General features: G+C 45.1%; 1 protein-coding gene across 1 annotated transcript in view; it reads right to left on the bottom strand.

Moving 5' to 3' along the window:
• The window catches only part of BLOC1S5 (biogenesis of lysosomal organelles complex 1 subunit 5), a 127,239-nt gene that overhangs the window by 52,803 nt on the left and 55,603 nt on the right, over positions 1-18,833 (bottom strand). The window contains exons 3-4 of the mRNA XM_069730682.1: positions 9,407-9,536; positions 1,207-1,265 (exon numbers count right to left, since the gene is read on the bottom strand). Of these exons, the coding sequence (XP_069586783.1) occupies positions 1,207-1,265; positions 9,407-9,536 (189 nt within the window). The remainder of the gene's footprint in view (positions 1-1,206; positions 1,266-9,406; positions 9,537-18,833) is intronic.

The raw sequence follows: 18,833 nt of genomic DNA, 5'->3' as shown, positions 1-18,833 counted from the left end.
AAACACGTACCGCACACGGATGTTGTCCGTGTGCAGTCCGTGTGCCATGCAGGAAACAGCGCTACTGTAAGCGCTGTCCCCCCCGCGCGTGTGGTGCTGAAGCCCCATCCATTCATCAGAGAAGATATGAAAAAACTTTTTTTTTTTTTTTTAAATAAAGTTGCCGGTAATCTGCCCCCTCCCACCCCCTGTGCGGCCGCCCGCTGGCATTAAAATAGTTACCCAGCTCCCTCGGCGCTTACATCCTCTCAGCGTCGCTGCTTGTCCTGTATGAGCGGTCATGTGGTGCCGCACATTACAGTGATGAATATGCGTCTCCACCTCCCATAGGGGTGGAGCCGCATATTCATTACTGTAATAAGCGGCACCACGTGACCGCTCATACAGGCAGAGCTGCGACACAGAGGATGTAAGCGCCGAGGGAGCTGGGTAAGTATTTTAATGCCAGCGAGCGGGCGGGCACACAGGGGGTGGGAGGGGGCAGATTACCGGCAACTTTATTAAAAAAAAAAAAAAAAAAAAAAAAAAGATTTTTCATATCTTCTCTCCAGCGAACGCTGCTGGAGAGAAGAAATGAATGGGGCTTCAGCACCAGATGCAGGGGACAGCGCTTAACTGTAGCGCTGTCTCCTGCACGGTGCGTGTGGTACCCAGTCGGCACACGGATGCCGCACGTGTGCCACACTGATGTGCCACGTGAGCACACGGACACAGATAATTCCGGTACCGATTTTTCTGGTACCGGAATTATCTGGACGTGTGAGACTGGCCTAATACGGAGTTCAATAGGTCAGGAGGTAAAACCGTGAAACATAAAAATGGTGCAAAGGAGAGAATTAGGCAGGGGAGGATAAATGGACTGAGAAAACAGTGGCATAATCCAGCAAATAACTATAAAAAAAATGCAATTAAAAGAACTTGGTGTATTTGCTGTACAGCAAAAAATATCACCAGTAACAAAACACTTGAATTCACCTTCGTCACGTTAAAAATGTAATCTTCTCGGTAATGAGCAGTCATTCTCCACCTTTCAGTGTGATTTTAGTATAGGTGTTTGCATATCTGGGCACATTTGCTATATTTAGGGTTCTTCTTTATAGTAATCTTTGCCTATATCAATAAAGGATATTTCAGCTTCTCGGCAGGTTTCCTGGACATAGTGATTCTCGGAGTTTGGTGACAAAACGTGCTGAGAGCCATGTTTACCTTCTCATTCTCCTGGTCTCGCGGCTGGAGCCTATGGATGGTGTGATTGGCAGTTTCCACTGAAAGAAACAGATATATGAATGGATTAATCAGCTGTCCTGTCCTCGCGAGGAAACTGTGTCCACATCAGTGTGCGGTAGGCTGCAGAATCATTGTAGTAAAACATTTTAGCAGTATGTTCAGGAAGTGCCCATGGGTGAGACCTGCGCGTCCCCGGTTCAATGCACTGCACCCCGTTGCGTTAGAGAAACCAAAGCAGGAAAGGAGATTAAGGCCCCATCACTGGGAATTTGGAGCTCGCTGTGCACATGGAAGGAAAGGCTTGACAAGACACAGATTGTTAACAGATGGGGCGAAGACTCAAATACTTCCTTTATTTACATGTTCTAGAACGCTCCGACAAGCATTTAAGGATTTCACTTGTTCTATGCCCATACCAAACTGTCCACTGTCAGAAGCAAATTATTTCCAGATAAATGAATAGGTGACACAGCAAATGATGAAAATACTGCTCCCAAGTATAAAAACGTGGTATGAAAAAATAGGTCTCTCATAGGGGCATGTTCACACAATGCGCTTACAATGTGTTCTGTGCGGCAATTTTCTGAATACACTGTAAAGTTCTATGGCTTTCTACTGCAATTTTGGAAAATTGAGGAAAAAACATGCATTATGAACAAACTTTAAAAGGGAATCCAAAACCAATCTAATCAGGCAGGGACAGATTCCTCTGGGCATCTCTGCCTTTACGTTTCTTGGTTTATTAGATCTTTATTTATGGTACTTGCCAATTTAGGAATATAGGTTACACCTGACATTTGTTACTTATGCGGTCTTTGATAAATGTACTTGATTATAAAAATAATCTACAGGAGTTGGCCCTATAAGTTTGTCTGTGCCTCTCTTGACTTATAGGATGTTCTGCTCTATGTTTTTGATTAGGTATTAAATGTTAGATTTTGGTTTTTCAATAAAGGATTTCATTTGCTTTTCATATCAACAAGGTTGAGTGTCTATTGGATACAGCCATTTTATCTTTTCATGACTATTCGGTGTCATGATGTGTGCCCCTTGGGTTGTGTAAACCCTACAACTAGGTTGCAATAGTCGCCAGTTAAGCAGAGAGATTTGTAGGACCAGGGTCCGGAGTACACATCAGTATTCCATAGCAGCCAGACCAAGGCACTGCCAACGTCCTTGGTAGACACATGAAGTCGATGTAGCATAGTAATCACAAAATACCCAGGATTCTGGAATTCAAGTGCCAGGCAAGTTCTCTGTAAGTAAGTTTGCACCATTTACCTTATATAGGTAACACTATTTCTGTGATTATTCTGACAGGAGTGTTTGCAACCCTTATCTGTTCTTCACAGCCCCTCTCAGCTGATTTATGACCACAGGTCACATCAAAGGTGAATGTGCAAGTAAACAGAGCATATAAAAGCCATACAACGCAAAATATCTATTTATATAATTGCCTTGTAATGTTTTCGTTTCCTGTTCTGTCCAGATGTCACCGTATCCCTGAATTCCAAGCCGAAGAAGTTCACCGACCGCCATATTGGGACACCCAAGTGATGGATGTCTCAATATGGAAACTGCTGCTGGTACCAACCTATTGCGCGGTACCACCAGCAGAACACCGTTGCACCACTCACACAGCCTCTTGCGCAGTACCACCAGCGGAACACAGTCGCAAACACAGCGCCACCGGGATCAGCGGAATGACTCACTGACCGCCGCCATCTTTGTATAGGAGGAACACATGCGCAGTTTTAATGTGACCGCCGCTATCTGTCTGCACAAAGATGGCGGCGGTCTGATTTACTGCGCGAATTCCGCGCAGGTGCAGTTAATCATTCAGCTGATCCCAGCGGCAGATGTGCGACGTGTCTACAGGCAGAGGAAGCCGGTCACATTAAAGGGGTTTTCTCACGAATGAAAGTTCATTTTAAAAATTGTCTTGACTGTCTACGGAGCAAACCACATCTCCTGGGCAGCGGAGGAAGCAAAAAACATATTTTACCTCACAAAATGTATCCTATGCGATCTCCTGCAGTAATATCAGTATTGTCTTTGAGGGGAGAACACAGCACAAGAAGGAGAGAGATGGGGTGGATAACACATGGGGCAGACAGGTCAAAGAAGAGAGCACAGACAGGAGGTCAGCACATGGGGAAAGAGAGTGGATAGGTGGGTGAGCACATGGGGGATGGGGAATTCTCAACGCTGCAAAGCCTGCCCCCATAGCGACATTGCCACCTTATTGCATCGGGCCTCCATCTACTATTTAATAAAACCCATTTGGGGGTGCTAAAAATTGTCATTTCCACATAAAAAACAACAACAAAAAAAACAACAAAAAAAAAAACAACAAACATTTCACAGCAAAAAAAGATACACGGATTGCTGGGGGCCAATAGCCAAGAGGGCACCGATAGCCTGTATTTCCACAGATCATGTATTTCCACAGATCATGAACATGTTTCCCCTGAATGGAAAAGTACGTGCGCATGTGGGCCCCTATGCTACATTCACTTCTATGGGTCTATGGCAGCAGTCGTGAATATGCGTTACTATCACACATAGATCGTGAACGGAGTGCTAGTCAAATATATGCTCCATTGTACTTACATTGAGGAAAACGGGGGTCCCAGCGATCATACATGTATCACCTTTCACCTATTATATGCTTCTTTTATACAAGTAGCTTTAATAAATCGAGTAACATTATTACTTGAAGTGAGGCCAGTATGGGAACAGAGGACATGTGACAAGGAGCTCTGGCCCCTGACTATAGCTGCGGGATTGCTATAAAACTGTTCCTTTCCCAGAAAATCCAGTAACATTAATTGTCACACAATAAAAACCATCATGAGGCAACACTCCACGGAGCCCCATCATTTCCGTCACACAGACATTTTCGTTTAACAGTTCCTTGCTACATTCCCTACGCCATCTATTAGACAAAGAAGATCCCCGTAATCAGACCCACTGCTGAGAAATGCCATCTGCTCTACAGGAGGTGGCACATGCAGCAAAGGCTTCCAGAACCAGTGGCATCCCACCTTCCATCCGGATCTGGAGCAGGTCACATCCCCTTGTCTTTGCCATTCTAGACTCCGCAGGTGCATAAACAGCCCTTTGATGGATAGAGGGGGAGGGATTTTTTTTTTTTTTTTTAAACCCACATTTTTCTGTTTAGGCATCAAAAATGAGAAACTTTCCCAGCTACTTTCCAAGTGTGAAAACTTTGCCAGGTGCCAGATTTAAAACCACAACAGGACTGAATTTTACATAGCTCAGGGATATTTCACCAGCTCGTGTCACTTTCTTCTTTTTTTGGCAAGAGCTAAAGACACACAAAAAGAGCTAAACACTTTTTTTCTCATCCCTTTTGACATATGCAGTATATTTTGGTCGATCCCAGGAATGCAAGACTTTGCAGAAACAATTACCGTAATACTTTACAGCATATGTTGGAATAAGACTGGTGAGCATGACCGACCAAGCCTACTTTGAGCCTTGAAGCCTTCATTAGTGCAAGCCAGAGGCTCCCAAAGATCCTTAACCCTATAAAAAAAAAAAAACACACACACACAAATATACGGTATATATGCAACTTAGAAGTGGTCTGGAAGTGGAAATATGCAGGTAGGATTTTGAGCTGTACACAGAGACATCACTATAGTAATCGGGCAGTAATACAAGTGTTGTCTGATTTAGAAGACCCACTTACGAATTCCCTTTGATACAAGCATTCTTAATTTATGGCTTGTGTGTCCACACGAAGCAGGGATCTCCTAACCCATAATATCTGCCTCATAGGTATTTGTGAGCTGGTTAACTCGAGTGAGAAGACTCGCCGATCAGGCTAGGTGTTGCTATCTAAGTAAAAAAAGAAGTTGCTGCGGATTTCTGAAGTGGCAAAAATATGCATTTTTTTTGCTGCAGCAAGAAGTCTCAGAGCAGATGCAATGTGAGGACACAGCCATATGGTATAGTTAAAAGGGTAGTTCTCAACATGGCACTTCAGGAACGCACTGCTTCAATAACCTGAACTGTGTACTCGCCTATGCGGCAGGCAAAGGGCGCTTTTCCACTGCGGCATTGAAAAAGCACAGGGTGCAGCAATGCAGCTGTCCGGATGCAGGAAACTGGACAGCTTGGGAGCAGCGCGTACAAGCATTGCACTCTGAAACTAGGAGACTCGCCAGCTCTTATGTGGCCGCAAAACCTAGATAATGAGCTTTACGATGTAGGGAAAAAAAAATAAAAAAATCTGTGATTTCAGGCACATCTGCAGCAGAATGTCCTACTCCATAGAACTTCATGCGCACCAACTGTCCTTTCCTATCACAGTAATGGGAAAATCTGCACTTACTGAATACATATTTAACCTGTGAATCAAGAATAAAGGAGAAAAAAAAACATTGCTATTCTATTTTTTCTACAGTATGTTACACATTTTCTTCATTTCATGGGTACTATTGATTTATGGGGAAGGATGAATTGTAAAGGACAGTTACTCCAAGTATAGGATGCGTCCACACTTGTTTAATAAGCCTCAGACGCAGCATATTGCTCAGCTTCTGTTGCCCCAGATTTCACAGTTTGCATTTTAATGTCACAGTGGAAAATCCACAGAATAAAATTTTAGTATGTGGTGGTTTGTTAAATCCATAACACTGCTTACTGTAATACGAATTTGGAGCTGGAAAGTCACAGTCTATATGTAATGTGTGATTATAACCTCATGAGAATGTGAGGTTAATCTAACTGAGCTTACAAGGATTACTCCATAGGACGGAGGATAACTTTCTGATCACTGAGGAACGTCTGCTGGTACACCTCACAATCCAGAGATCGGGGCTTTGAAGCCCAGTCCTGAATGTATTACTGGACTTTAGCGCAGAACAATAACCGGAAGGCAGAAAATTAAGGCTAGTTTCACTTTGAGGTTTCAAAATGCTTTGTTTTGTGAGGAGAGCCTCAGCTATGACCCATACAGTCCAAAATCCAGGCTGGTGGCAATAAAAAGGTACAATCAGCATTGACACAGAAATGCAATTTGTGTGTCGCTTGGAGGTTTTTCCTTCGGGTTTATTCTGGCCATTTATAAAGAAAGACCAGCGAACAAGTAAAGTGGAAACATGACTCCAGTTCTTTCTGTCACAGGGTGCCGAGATAGCATGGAGCTCAGAAAGTGGAGAACTCACATTACCCATCTCCATAGAAAAAAATGTGAGTGTTGTCAGTACCATGCAATGCGTAGACAACGTACGTTATTACTCAGGATGGTATACATTCAAGCCATGTCATGATATTTAACCATTTTTAGCTTGGATTCTTTATACTACCAGAGAAAATTAGGAAATACTTGTGATCATACGATCACACTTTTTTTTTTTTTCTTTAGGAGGAAGCTAGAAGGGACAGTTTGTCAAGTTGAAGAAGCTTCAGAAAACTCCTTATTTCTGGTGTTTTGTAAACCCTAAGACTGTGCCCACGATGAGTTTTCTTTAACTTTTTGTCGCTTCGAATTTTCGCTGCGTCAAAAATGCAGCGTCTTACAGTTCCAGTGAATGAGAATTAGGCTGGAGTTACACATAACATATATATAAAAAAAAAAATCCCAAACAGTGATCCGTATGTCATCCGAGTGCAATTCGAAGATGCGATTTTCTTGCATCTAACCATCCGTGTTACATCCGTATGGCGAGATTTTCTCACCAGCTTGCAAAACGGACATATAATGGATCCCAGCCCAGAAAATCATGAATAAATAATGTGGAAGCCTATTTATTGGCTCCACAAGTTCCATCCCACAAGTGAAAAAAATTGCGTGGTCTCCCACGCAGTTTTCTTTGCTAGAGAGGGGAAGCCGACGGCCGGGGCCAATATTTGTAGCCTGGGAAGGGGTTAATACCCACAGATCCTCCAAGGCTATGAATATCAGCCCACAGTTGTATATTTAGGCATTACTGGCTATTCTAACCAAAAAAAAAAAAAAAAAAAATGATTTGGGGTCCCTCTATAATTAATAGCCAGAAAGGCTATGCAGACAGAAGCGGGCTGCTATTCATAGCCTAGGAAGGGGCCATGGATATTGACCCCCCCCCCCAATTCTGGCACTTAGCCTCTCTCTTCCCATTGCCCTGTAGCGGTGGCATATGGGGTAATAATAATGGGTTAATGCCACTTTGCTATTGTAAGGTGACATTAAGCCTGGTTAATAATGGAGGTGTTCTTTTTCCTTTTTTGGAGCATTTCTGCAATGGGTGAAACAAAAAAAACAAACAAACAAACTCAACACCACATGTAATCCGTACAGGACTATCAATAAAATTGTGTATATAATTGTCTGGATTTTTGTTTTAAAGTGTTTCCTGAGAGCTTTTTAAACGTTTAGGCATTTTATTGGTGTCTTTTCTACTGGTGTTTTCAACAGTTTTTCTTTTTTTAACTATTCAAAAAATGAAGAAACTGAACAGTTTTGGAGAGAAAAAAAAAAAAAAAGTTAAAAAATGCTCAAAAAAGATGTCCAGGTGTCTTATGTGCCTTCACATGGACTTGTAAATGCGCCTCCAGAGCAGAAAACGACTGAAGAATGGTCATTACACTTATTTTAACAGACTGGCATCTTTGGCAACCTGAAGCATATAAAAGATGCTCAAAAGATTTAGGCTGTGTGCACACGTTGCTGATTTTTCACGTTTTTTTCGCGATAAAAACGCAAAAAAAAGCATACAATAAGCATCCCATCATTTAGAATGAATTCCGCATGTTTTGTGCTCGGGAAAAAAACGCAGCATGTTCATTAATTTTGTGGGTTTTTTTTTTGCGGATTTCCCACTATAAAATGCATTGGGAAATGTCCAGAAAAAAACGCATCAAAAACGCGCAAAAAACGCATGCCGATTTCTTGCAGAAAATTTCAGGTTTTTCTCAGGAATTTTCTGCAAGAAATCCTGAACATGTGCACATAGCCTAAACATGTATAATTTTACATAAAAGAATGAACAAAGGCAATTCTGAGTCTTTTCGGAGTGCTTTTTCAGGAGGGTTTTGGAGAGGACCTCATTGTCTTGAGCATCCACCCTCTCCTCTGTACACATCCTTTAGGGCTTGTTTTCACTTGCGAGGAACACGTCCGTGTCTCGCATGTGGAAACGAAGCTCTGGTGCCGGCACTCCGGAGCGGAGCGTGCGGCTCCATGTGTTGCTATGCAGCCGCACGCTCCGCTCCACAGTGCCGGTGACAGAGCTTCGTTTCCACATGCGAGACACGGACGTGTTCCTCGCAAGTGAAAACAAGCCCTTAGGCTAGGTTCTTAGAGTTCTGTGAGAAGTGTTTTTCTAGGGGATCCATAGTTTTTGAACACAAAAAAAGCCAAAGCAATTTGAACGTAGGCCAAGTGTATGTGCATTCAATGTCTTCCAGGCAGAATTTGCCCGAAAAACCCATCAGAAAACACGCAGATCAATGAACCCATTAATTTTTATATAAAAAACACCTGCTCGTCATATATTCAGGCTTTCGAACCTCTTTTAAAACACAGGTTTCTAAAAAAGCCAAGCAGATAGAAGAATGGACATGTCACTTCTTTATCGTTTTCCACTCAAATGCTTTGCACTTTACAACATAAGTCAGTCAATGTGAAAGCTTGAAAACTGATGGCATAATACTCATACATCCCGGCAATTTTTAAATTTTACTTAAAAAAAAACAACAACAAAAAACATCACACTAGTGGCTTCTTCATTATTGAATGAAAGAAAAAGAAAAATCGCAGTAAAAGACATTATAAAAACCCTCTAAAAAAGGTCTGCATGTTTGCCTGAATTTAAAAAAAAGATGTGCATATACCCTAAGTCTAATGCTCACAAAAGCTTTTTGGAGGAGTATTCCTTTTGTTGAAGAGGTTTTGGAAGAGATTTTTCATGTTCTGCAGCAGTATTTGAGTCAGGTTTTAGAAGGACTTGATCCAAAAACTCCATGTGAACATAGCCTTATGCTCTTGCTTCAGCGCTGAGGACCAAGTGATTTCAACTCAATACCAACACTCCTAACACAAAACAAGAGTGTGGATATCCAATGGAAATATTGACAAGTCCTGTTACTAGGCAGCACCCAAATTTTTGCAGGGCATTCAGATAGAAGTATTTGTTGTCATGCAATCATGCAATAAACAACTTACGTAGTTTCAGCACCGGTCCAAACTGATCTTGCATCACATCCGTACATCTTGGAAGAACGTGATCGCTGGTTTCAGATATGCTGCTTTTCACATTTTCTAGAACCCTCAGTTCTCTATGTGCACGTTTTTCCTTAAAAGAAGAAATAAAATACAATTACCGTACATAATATTCTTTACAGCGGCGACAGCGATTGACTGCAGCGGTCACGTGTACAGTCGATGTGATATTACTTCTGCAGCCTATCAGAAAGTTGGTGCTGAAGCCAAGAAGGACGAGCAGCTCCTTTTATTACTTTATACATTCACAAGCCTTTGGTTAACTAAGTTTTTTTGCCAAGGACAACACAATTAATGCTCGTGCAAAACAATCAATCCAACAAATTACCCATCCTGTTACTGGCAAGTTGAAGCAGAACACAACCCCATGCAAGACGGGTTTTGTCAGAAGCAGATGCGTAAATTTTTTTGGACTATAAGATGCACTTTTTTCCTCCAAAAATTGGGAGGAAAATGGGGGGGGGGGGGGGTCTTATAGTCCAGTATGTACCTGAGGTGGATAGAGAGGTGTTGGAGTTAAGAAGCAGTGGGTCACAGGAGGCAGGAGCTGCCTGCTGTGGTTAACCCTTATGCCCGCTGCTAAAGACAAATGAATATTCACTGTTCCCCACACCCACAGTCCCTCCCACCTTTAATGCCCTGCACTGAGGTGTAAGGGACTATGGGCATGTAGGGCAGGGACTATTCACTTCTCTTTAGCAGCAGGCACAATGTTAGCCACAGCTCCAGCAGCAGCTCGGCGATCACATGTGCCCGCTATTAAAGAGAAGGAATATTCACTGCTCCCAACTCCTATGGGAGTGGACGACAGTGAATATTCATTCTCTTTAGTAGCGGGCACACGTGATTGCCCGTCATCTGCAGGAAGCTGGCAGCTGTGGCTAACACTGTGCCCGCTATTAACATAAATGGAACACTGCTTCACACGCCCATAGTCCCAGGTGTGGTGAGCAGCAAGTATTCCGGCAGCTGTCCATCGGAACAGGACGCTGCGAGGGAGCACAGGGAAGGTAAGTAGAATGTGTTTTTTTTTTATGGGTGCCATGTATACCAGGATAGGGGATATTAGTACAAAATTAACCACATTTTTTTGCTTCAATTTTTTTTTCTATTTTCCTCCTCTAAAACCTAGGAGTGTCTTATGATCCGGTGCATCTTCTAGTCCAAACAAATACGGTATTTTAGTCACTTATATAGAACCAAGAATTCCACAGCGTTTTACAGACCTTCTGCCAAATATGTTCACAAATCTTTTTTTTTTTTGTGTGTGTGTACACACACGTACCAAACCATTTTGATTTTAGTGGAGTAAACTGCAGTAAAATACTAAAACCATTTTTTAAACTGCATGGAGAAAAAAAACTCATGTGAATAACATTTTAGAAAGCTCACTTATTTGCTGTTACTGATGCACGCTTTTCTAAATGAGAAAAAAAAAAAAAGCTATATGTGAACAAGCTTCTACTGTTACAGAAGTAGAGTAGCAACATGGATATTACTACAGATGAAACCAGAGAGAAACTTGACGTGGATCGAATAGTATGCCGACTAATGTCTGTAAATGTTGACGGTCAGAATACCCTTACTACCTACCCGTACCCCAAAAACATGGCATTCCAATATCCAGAATATTTAGTGACTTATGCCCATCTTTCCTGCAGATATTGACAGTGAAAAGTATAGGTCAATGTGTTACACTTATGGATATACTGAATGATCGATTAGAGAAGATGAATAAGTCTTCTTCAGCTTTCCGTACCCTTCTCTCTGGGGAAAGATCTGTGCCCCGAGTACCTTGATATATAAAGTGTCAGGAACATCTGGGCACATTGAGAATAAAGGTAAAACATCAGCGCAGATTCATAAAAATCACTGCTCTCAGCACATAGCAGAAGATGAGTTCTGCAGGCCTGGAAAATGCTTCAAAAGAATCTCCACTACAAAGACTATGTGAGCTTTAATAAACCCTTAGTGGAATGAAACACAGACCCAGCGGAGAACTGGAAGATATTAGCTCACAACGGCACCTCACACAAACGCCTCAAAGGACATCTGTTTGGAACATGTGTTTGCCGTGTCTGCTCAGCATGACCCGCCATTCTGAGGTGAAGAACATTAAGAGCCACATATACAAAGAGCTGTGCTAACAAGATAATGGCAGCACAGTAAATCTGTCAGCAGTACATTAAAACTAATGGTCTACTTCCACCTAGTGGTGTCACTGGGTCGAAGCATCTTCAAAAGGATCATTGCTAGCAGCAGAATCCAGGAGCAGGCACAGTGGTGCCTTATTGTAGTCCTATGTCATACAGAAAATATATATATTTGTGCTTTACATTAACGGTTTTAGAACTGGGTAAAAATAGACATGTTTGAATGAGTAGTGGGCTGTTCGAGAGAGAGAGAGATCGAGAGAGAGAGAGAGATCGAGAGAGAGATCGAGATCGAGAGAGATCGAGAGATCGAGAGAGAGATCGAGATCGAGAGAGATCGAGAGAGAGAGAGAGAGAGAGAGAGAGATCGAGAGAGAGAGAGAGAGATCGAGAGAGAGAGATCTCGAGAGAGAGAGAGAGAGATCTCGAGAGAGAGAGAGAGATCTCGAGAGAGAGAGAGAGAGATCGAGAGAGAGATCGAGAGAGAGAGAGATCGAGAGAGAGAGAGATCGAGAGAGAGAGAGATCGAGAGAGATCGAGAGAGAGAGAGATCGAGAGAGATCGAGAGAGAGAGAGATCGAGAGAGATCGAGAGAGATCGAGATCGAGAGAGATCGAGAGAGAGAGAGAGAGAGAGAGATCGAGAGAGAGAGAGATCGAGAGAGAGAGAGAGAGAGAGAGATCGAGAGAGAGATCGAGAGAGATCGAGAGAGAGAGAGATCGAGAGAGAGAGAGAGAGATCGAGAGAGAGAGATCTCGAGAGAGAGAGAGAGAGAGATCTCGAGAGAGAGAGAGAGAGATCTCGAGAGAGAGAGAGAGAGAGATCGAGAGAGAGATCGAGAGAGAGAGAGAGATCGAGAGAGAGATCGAGAGAGAGAGAGATCGAGAGAGAGAGAGATCGAGAGAGAGAGATCGAGAGAGAGAGAGATCGAGAGAGAGATCGAGAGAGAGATCGAGAGAGAGAGAGAGATCGAGAGAGAGAGAGATCGAGAGAGAGAGAGAGAGAGAGATCTCGAGAGAGAGATCTCGAGAGAGAGAGAGAGAGATCTCGAGAGAGAGAGAGAGAGAGATCTCGAGAGAGAGAGAGAGAGATCGAGAGAGATCGAGAGAGAGAGATCGAGAGAGAGATCGAGAGAGAGAGAGATCGAGAGAGAGAGAGATCGAGAGAGAGAGAGATCGAGAGAGAGAGAGAGAGAGAGAGAGATCGAGAGAGAGATCGAGAGAGATCGAGAGAGAGATCGAGAGAGATCGAGAGAGAGAGAGATCGAGAGAGAGAGAGAGAGATCGAGAGAGAGAGATCTCGAGAGAGAGAGAGAGAGAGATCTCGAGAGAGAGAGAGAGAGATCTCGAGAGAGAGAGAGAGAGATCGAGAGAGAGATCGAGAGAGAGAGATCGAGAGAGAGATCGAGAGAGAGATCGAGAGAGAGAGATCGAGAGAGAGAGAGATCGAGAGAGAGATCGAGAGAGAGATCGAGAGAGAGAGAGAGATCGAGAGAGAGAGAGATCGAGAGAGAGAGAGATCGAGAGAGAGAGAGAGAGATCTCGAGAGAGAGATCTCGAGAGAGAGAGAGAGAGATCTCGAGAGAGAGAGAGAGAGATCTCGAGAGAGATCGAGAGAGATCGAGAGAGAGAGAGATCGAGAGAGAGATCGAGAGAGAGAGAGATCGAGAGAGAGATCGAGAGAGATCGAGAGAGAGAGATCGAGAGAGAGATCGAGAGAGAGAGAGATCGAGAGAGAGAGAGAGAGAGAGAGAGATCGAGAGAGAGAGAGAGAGATCGAGATCGAGATCGAGAGAGAGAGATCGAGAGAGAGAGAGAGAGAGAGAGAGAGATCGAGAGAGAGAGAGATCGAGAGAGAGAGAGAGAGAGAGAGAGAGAGAGAGAGATCGAGAGAGAGATCGAGAGAGAGAGAGAGATCGAGAGAGAGAGAGAGATCGAGAGAGAGAGAGAGAGATCGAGAGAGAGAGAGATCGAGAGAGATCGAGAGATCGAGAGAGATCGAGAGATCGAGAGAGAGAGAGAGATCGAGAGAGAGAGAGAGAGAGAGATCGAGAGAGAGATCGAGAGATCGAGAGAGAGATCGAGAGATCGAGAGAGAGAGAGAGATCGAGAGAGAGAGAGATCGAGAGAGATCGAGAGATCGAGAGAGAGAGAGAGAGATCGAGAGAGAGAGAGAGATCGAGAGAGAGAGAGATCGAGAGAGATCGAGAGATCGAGAGAGAGAGAGAGATCGAGAGAGAGAGAGAGATCGAGAGAGAGATCGAGAGATCGAGAGAGAGATCGAGAGATCGAGAGAGAGAGAGATCGAGAGAGAGATCGAGAGAGAGAGAGAGATCGAGAGAGAGATCGAGAGAGAGAGAGAGAGATCGAGAGAGATCGAGAGATCGAGAGAGATCGAGAGAGAGATCGAGAGAGAGAGATCGAGAGAGAGAGAGATCGAGAGAGATCGAGAGAGAGAGAGATCGAGAGAGAGATCGAGAGAGAGAGAGATCGAGAGAGAGAGATCGAGAGAGAGAGAGATCGAGAGAGAGAGAGATCGAGAGAGAGAGAGATCGAGAGAGATCGAGAGAGAGAGAGAGAGATCGAGAGAGAGATCGAGAGAGAGATCGAGAGAGAGATCGAGAGAGAGATCGAGAGATCGAGAGAGAGAGAGAGATCGAGAGAGAGATCGAGAGAGAGATCGAGAGATCGAGAGAGATCGAGAGAGATCGAGAGAGAGAGAGATCGAGAGAGAGAGAGAGAGATCGAGATCGAGAGAGAGAGAGATCGAGAGAGAGAGATCTCGAGAGAGAGATCGAGAGATCTCGAGAGAGAGAGAGAGAGAGAGAGAGATCGAGAGAGAGAGAGAGAGAGAGATCGAGAGAGAGAGAGAGATCGAGAGAGAGAGAGAGATCGAGAGAGAGAGAGAGATCGAGAGAGAGAGAGAGATCGAGAGAGATCGAGAGAGAGAGAGATCGAGAGAGAGAGAGAGATCGAGAGAGATCGAGAGAGAGATCGAGAGATCGAGAGAGAGAGAGAGAGAGATCGAGAGAGAGATCGAGAGAGAGAGAGAGATCGAGAGAGAGAGAGAGAGATCGAGAGAGAGAGATCGAGAGAGAGAGAGAGAGAGAGAGATCGAGAGAGAGAGATCGAGAGAGAGAGAGATCGAGATCGAGAGAGAGAGAGATCGAGATCGAGAGAGAGAGAGAGATCGAGAGAGAGAGAGAGATCGAGAGAGAGAGAGATCGAGAGAGAGAGATCGAGAGAGAGAGAGAGATCGAGAGAGAGAGAGAGAGATCGAGAGAGAGAGAGAGAGAGAGAGAGAGAGAGAGAGAGATCGAGAGAGAGATCGAGAGATCGAGAGAGAGAGAGATCGAGAGAGAGAGATCGAGAGATCGAGAGAGAGAGATCGAGAGAGAGAGAGAGAGAGATCGAGATCGAGAGAGAGAGAGATCGAGAGAGAGAGAGATCTCGAGAGAGAGATCGAGAGAGATCTCGAGAGAGAGAGAGAGAGAGAGAGATCGAGAGAGAGAGAGAGAGAGAGATCGAGAGAGAGAGAGATCGAGAGACGAGAGAGAGATCGAGAGAGAGAGAGAGATCGAGAGAGAGAGAGAGATCGAGAGAGACGAGAGAGAGAGAGATCGAGAGAGAGAGAGAGAGATCGAGAGAGATCGAGAGAGAGATCGAGAGATCGAGAGAGAGAGAGAGAGAGATCGAGAGAGAGATCGAGAGAGAGAGAGAGATCGAGAGAGACGAGAGAGAGATCGAGAGAGAGAGATCGAGAGAGAGAGAGAGAGAGATCGAGAGAGAGAGATCGAGAGAGAGAGAGATCGAGATCGAGAGAGAGAGAGACGAGATCGAGAGAGAGAGAGAGAGAGAGATCGAGAGAGAGAGAGAGAGAGAGAGAGATCGAGAGAGAGAGAGATCGAGAGAGAGAGATCGAGAGAGAGAGAGAGATCGAGAGAGAGAGAGAGAGAGAGAGAGAGATCGAGAGAGATCGAGAGAGAGAGAGAGAGAGAGAGAGAGATCGAGAGAGAGAGAGAGAGATCGAGAGAGAGAGAGATCGAGAGAGAGAGATCGAGAGAGAGAGAGAGAGAGATCGAGAGAGAGATCGAGAGAGAGATGAGAGAGATCGAGAAGAGAGAGAGAGATCGAGAGAGAGATCGAGAGAGAGAGAGAGAGAGAGAGAGATCGAGAGAGAGAGAGATCGAGAGAGAGAGAGAGATCGAGAGAGAGAGAGAGATCGAGAGAGAGAGAGATCGAGAGAGAGAGAGATCGAGAGAGAGAGAGATAGAGAGAGAGAGAGATCGAGAGAGAGAGAGATCGAGAGAGAGAGAGATCGAAGAGAGAGAGAGAGATCGAGAGAGAGAGAGATCGAGAGAGAGAGAGAGATCGAGAGAGAGAGAGATCGAGAGAGAGATCGAGAGAGAGAGAGAGATCGAGAGAGAGAGAGAGATCGGAGAGAGAGATCGAGAGAGAGATCGAGAGATCGAGAGAGAGATCGAGAGAGAGAGAGATCGAGAGAGAGAGAGAGAGATCGAGAGAGAGAGAGATCGAGAGAGAGAGAGAGATCGAGAGATGAGAGAGAGATGAGAGAGAGAGAGAGAGATCGAGAGAGAGAGAGAGAGAGATCGAGAGAGAGAGAGAGAGAGAGAGATCGAGAGAGAGAGAAGAGAGGAGATCGAGAGAGAGATCGAGAGAGAGAGAGAGATCGAGAGATCGAGAGAGATAGAGAGAGAGAGAGATCGAGAGAGAGAGAGAGAGATCGAGAGATGAGAGAGAGATCGAGAGAGATCGAGAGAGAGAGAGAGATCGAGAGAGAGAGAGAGAGATCGAGAGAGAGAGAGAGGAGAGAGAGACGAGCGAGAGAGAGATCGAGAGAGAGATCGAGAGAGATCGAGAGAAGAGAGATCGAGAGAGATCGAGAGATGAGAGAGATCGAGAGAGATCGAGAGAGAGAGAGAGAGATCGAGAGAGAGATCGGAGAGAGCGAGAGAGAGATCGAGAGAGAGAGAGATCGAGAGAGAGAGATCGAGAGAGATCGAGAGATCGAGATCGAGAGAGATCGAGAGAGAGATCGACGAGATGAGAGAGAGATCGAGAGAGAGAGAGAGATCGAGAGAGAGAGAGATCGAGAGATCGAGAGAGATCGAGAGAGCGAGAGAGAGATCGAGAGAGAGAGAGAGAGATCGAGAGAGAGATCGAGAGAGAGAGAGAGATCGAGAGAGAGAGAGAGAGATCGAGAGAGAGATCGAGAGAGATCGAGAGAGAGAGAGAGAGAGAGAGAGAGATCGAGAGAGAGAGAGAGATCGAGAGAGAGAGAGAGATCGAGAGAGAGATCGAGAGAGAGAGAGAGATCGAGAGAGATCGAGAGAGAGAGAGAGATCGAGAGAGATCGAGAGAGATCGAGAGAGATCGAGAGAGAGATCGAGAGAGAGAGAGATCGAGAGAGAGATCGAGAGAGAGAGAGATCGAGAGAGAGATCGAGAGAGATCGAGAGAGAGAGAGAGAGAGAGAGAGATCGAGAGAGAGAGAGAGAGAGAGAGAGATCGAGAGAGAGAGATCGAGAGATCGAGAGAGAGATCGAGAGAGAGAGAGAGATCGAGAGAGAGATCGAGAGAGAGATCGAGAGAGAGATCGAGAGAGATCGAGAGAGATCGAGAGAGAGATCGAGAGAGAGATCGAGAGAGAGAGAGAGAGATCGAGAGAGATCGAGAGAGAGAGAGAGAGATCGAGAGAGAGATCGAGAGAGAGAGAGAGATCGAGAGAGAGAGAGAGATCAGAGAGAGAGAGAGATCGAGGAGAGAGAGAGAGATCGAGAGAGAGAGAGATCGAGAGAGAGATCGAGAGAGAGAGAGATCGAGAGAGACGAGAGAGATCGAGAGAGAGAGAGATCGAGAGAGATCGAGAGAGAGAGATCGAGAGAGAGAGAGATCGAGAGAGAGAGAGAGATCGAGAGAGAGATCGAGAGAGATCGAGAGAGAGAGATCGAGAGAGAGAGATCGAGAGAGAGAGAGAGATCGAGAGAGAGAGAGATCGAGAGAGAGAGAGATCGAGAGAGAGAGAGAGATCGAGAGAGAGAGAGAGATCGAGAGAGAGATCGAGAGAGAGAGATCGAGAGAGAGAGAGAGAGATCGAGAGAGAGATCGAGAGAGAGATCGAGAGAGAGATCGAGAGAGAGATCGAGAGAGAGAGATCGAGAGAGAGAGAGAGAGAGATCGAGAGAGAGAGAGAGATCGAGAGAGAGAGAGATCGAGAGAGAGAGATCGAGAGAGAGAGAGAGAGATCGAGAGAGAGAGAGAGATCGAGAGAGAGATCGAGAGAGAGAGAGAGAGAGATCGAGAGAGAGAGAGAGATCGAGAGAGAGAGATCGAGAGAGAGAGATCGAGAGAGAGAGAGAGATCGAGAGAGAGAGAGAGATCGAGAGAGAGAGAGAGATCGAGAGAGAGAGGAGAGATCGAGAGAGAGAGAGAGATCGAGAGAGAGAGAGAGATCGAGAGAGAGAGAGAGATCGAGAGAGAGAGAGAGATCGAGAGAGAGAGAGAGATCGAGAGAGAGAGAGAGATCGAGGAGAGAGAGAGATCGAGAGAGAGAGAGAGATCGAGAGAGAGAGAGATCGAGAGAGAGATCGAGAGAGAGAGAGATCGAGAGAGAGAGAGAGATCGAGAGAGAGAGATCGAGAGAGAGAGAGAGAGAGAGATCGAGAGAGAGAGAGAGATCGAGAGAGAGAGAGAGATCGAGAGAGAGATCGAGAGATCGAGAGAGAGAGAGAGATCGAGAGATGAGAGAGAGATCGAGAGAGAGAGAGAGATCGAGAGAGAGAGAGAGATCGAGAGAGAGAGAGAGAGATCGAGAGAGAGAGAGAGAGATCGAGAGAGACGAGAGAGAGATCGAGAGAGAGAGAGAGATCGAGAGAGAGAGAGAGATCGAGAGAGAGAGATCGAGAGAGAGAGAGAGATCGAGAGAGAGAGATGAGATCGAGAGAGATCGAGATCGAAGAGATCGAGAGAGTAGAGGAAGAGATCGAGATCGTGAGAGATCGAGAGAGAGAGAGATCGAGAGAGAGAGAGAGAGATCGAGGAGAGAGAGAGAGATCGAGAGAGAGAGAGAGAGAGATCGAGAGAGAGAGAGAGATCGAGAGAGAGAGAGAGATCGAGAGAGAGAGAGAGATCGAGAGAGAGAGAGAGATCGAGAGAGAGAGAGAGATCGAGAGAGAGAGAGGAGATCGAGAGAGAGAGA

The sequence above is a fragment of the Ranitomeya imitator genome, chromosome 6 (assembly GCF_032444005.1).
Source record: "Ranitomeya imitator isolate aRanImi1 chromosome 6, aRanImi1.pri, whole genome shotgun sequence".
Taxonomy (NCBI): Eukaryota; Metazoa; Chordata; class Amphibia; order Anura; family Dendrobatidae; genus Ranitomeya; species Ranitomeya imitator.
This window is presented reverse-complemented; position numbering and strand designations above follow the sequence as displayed.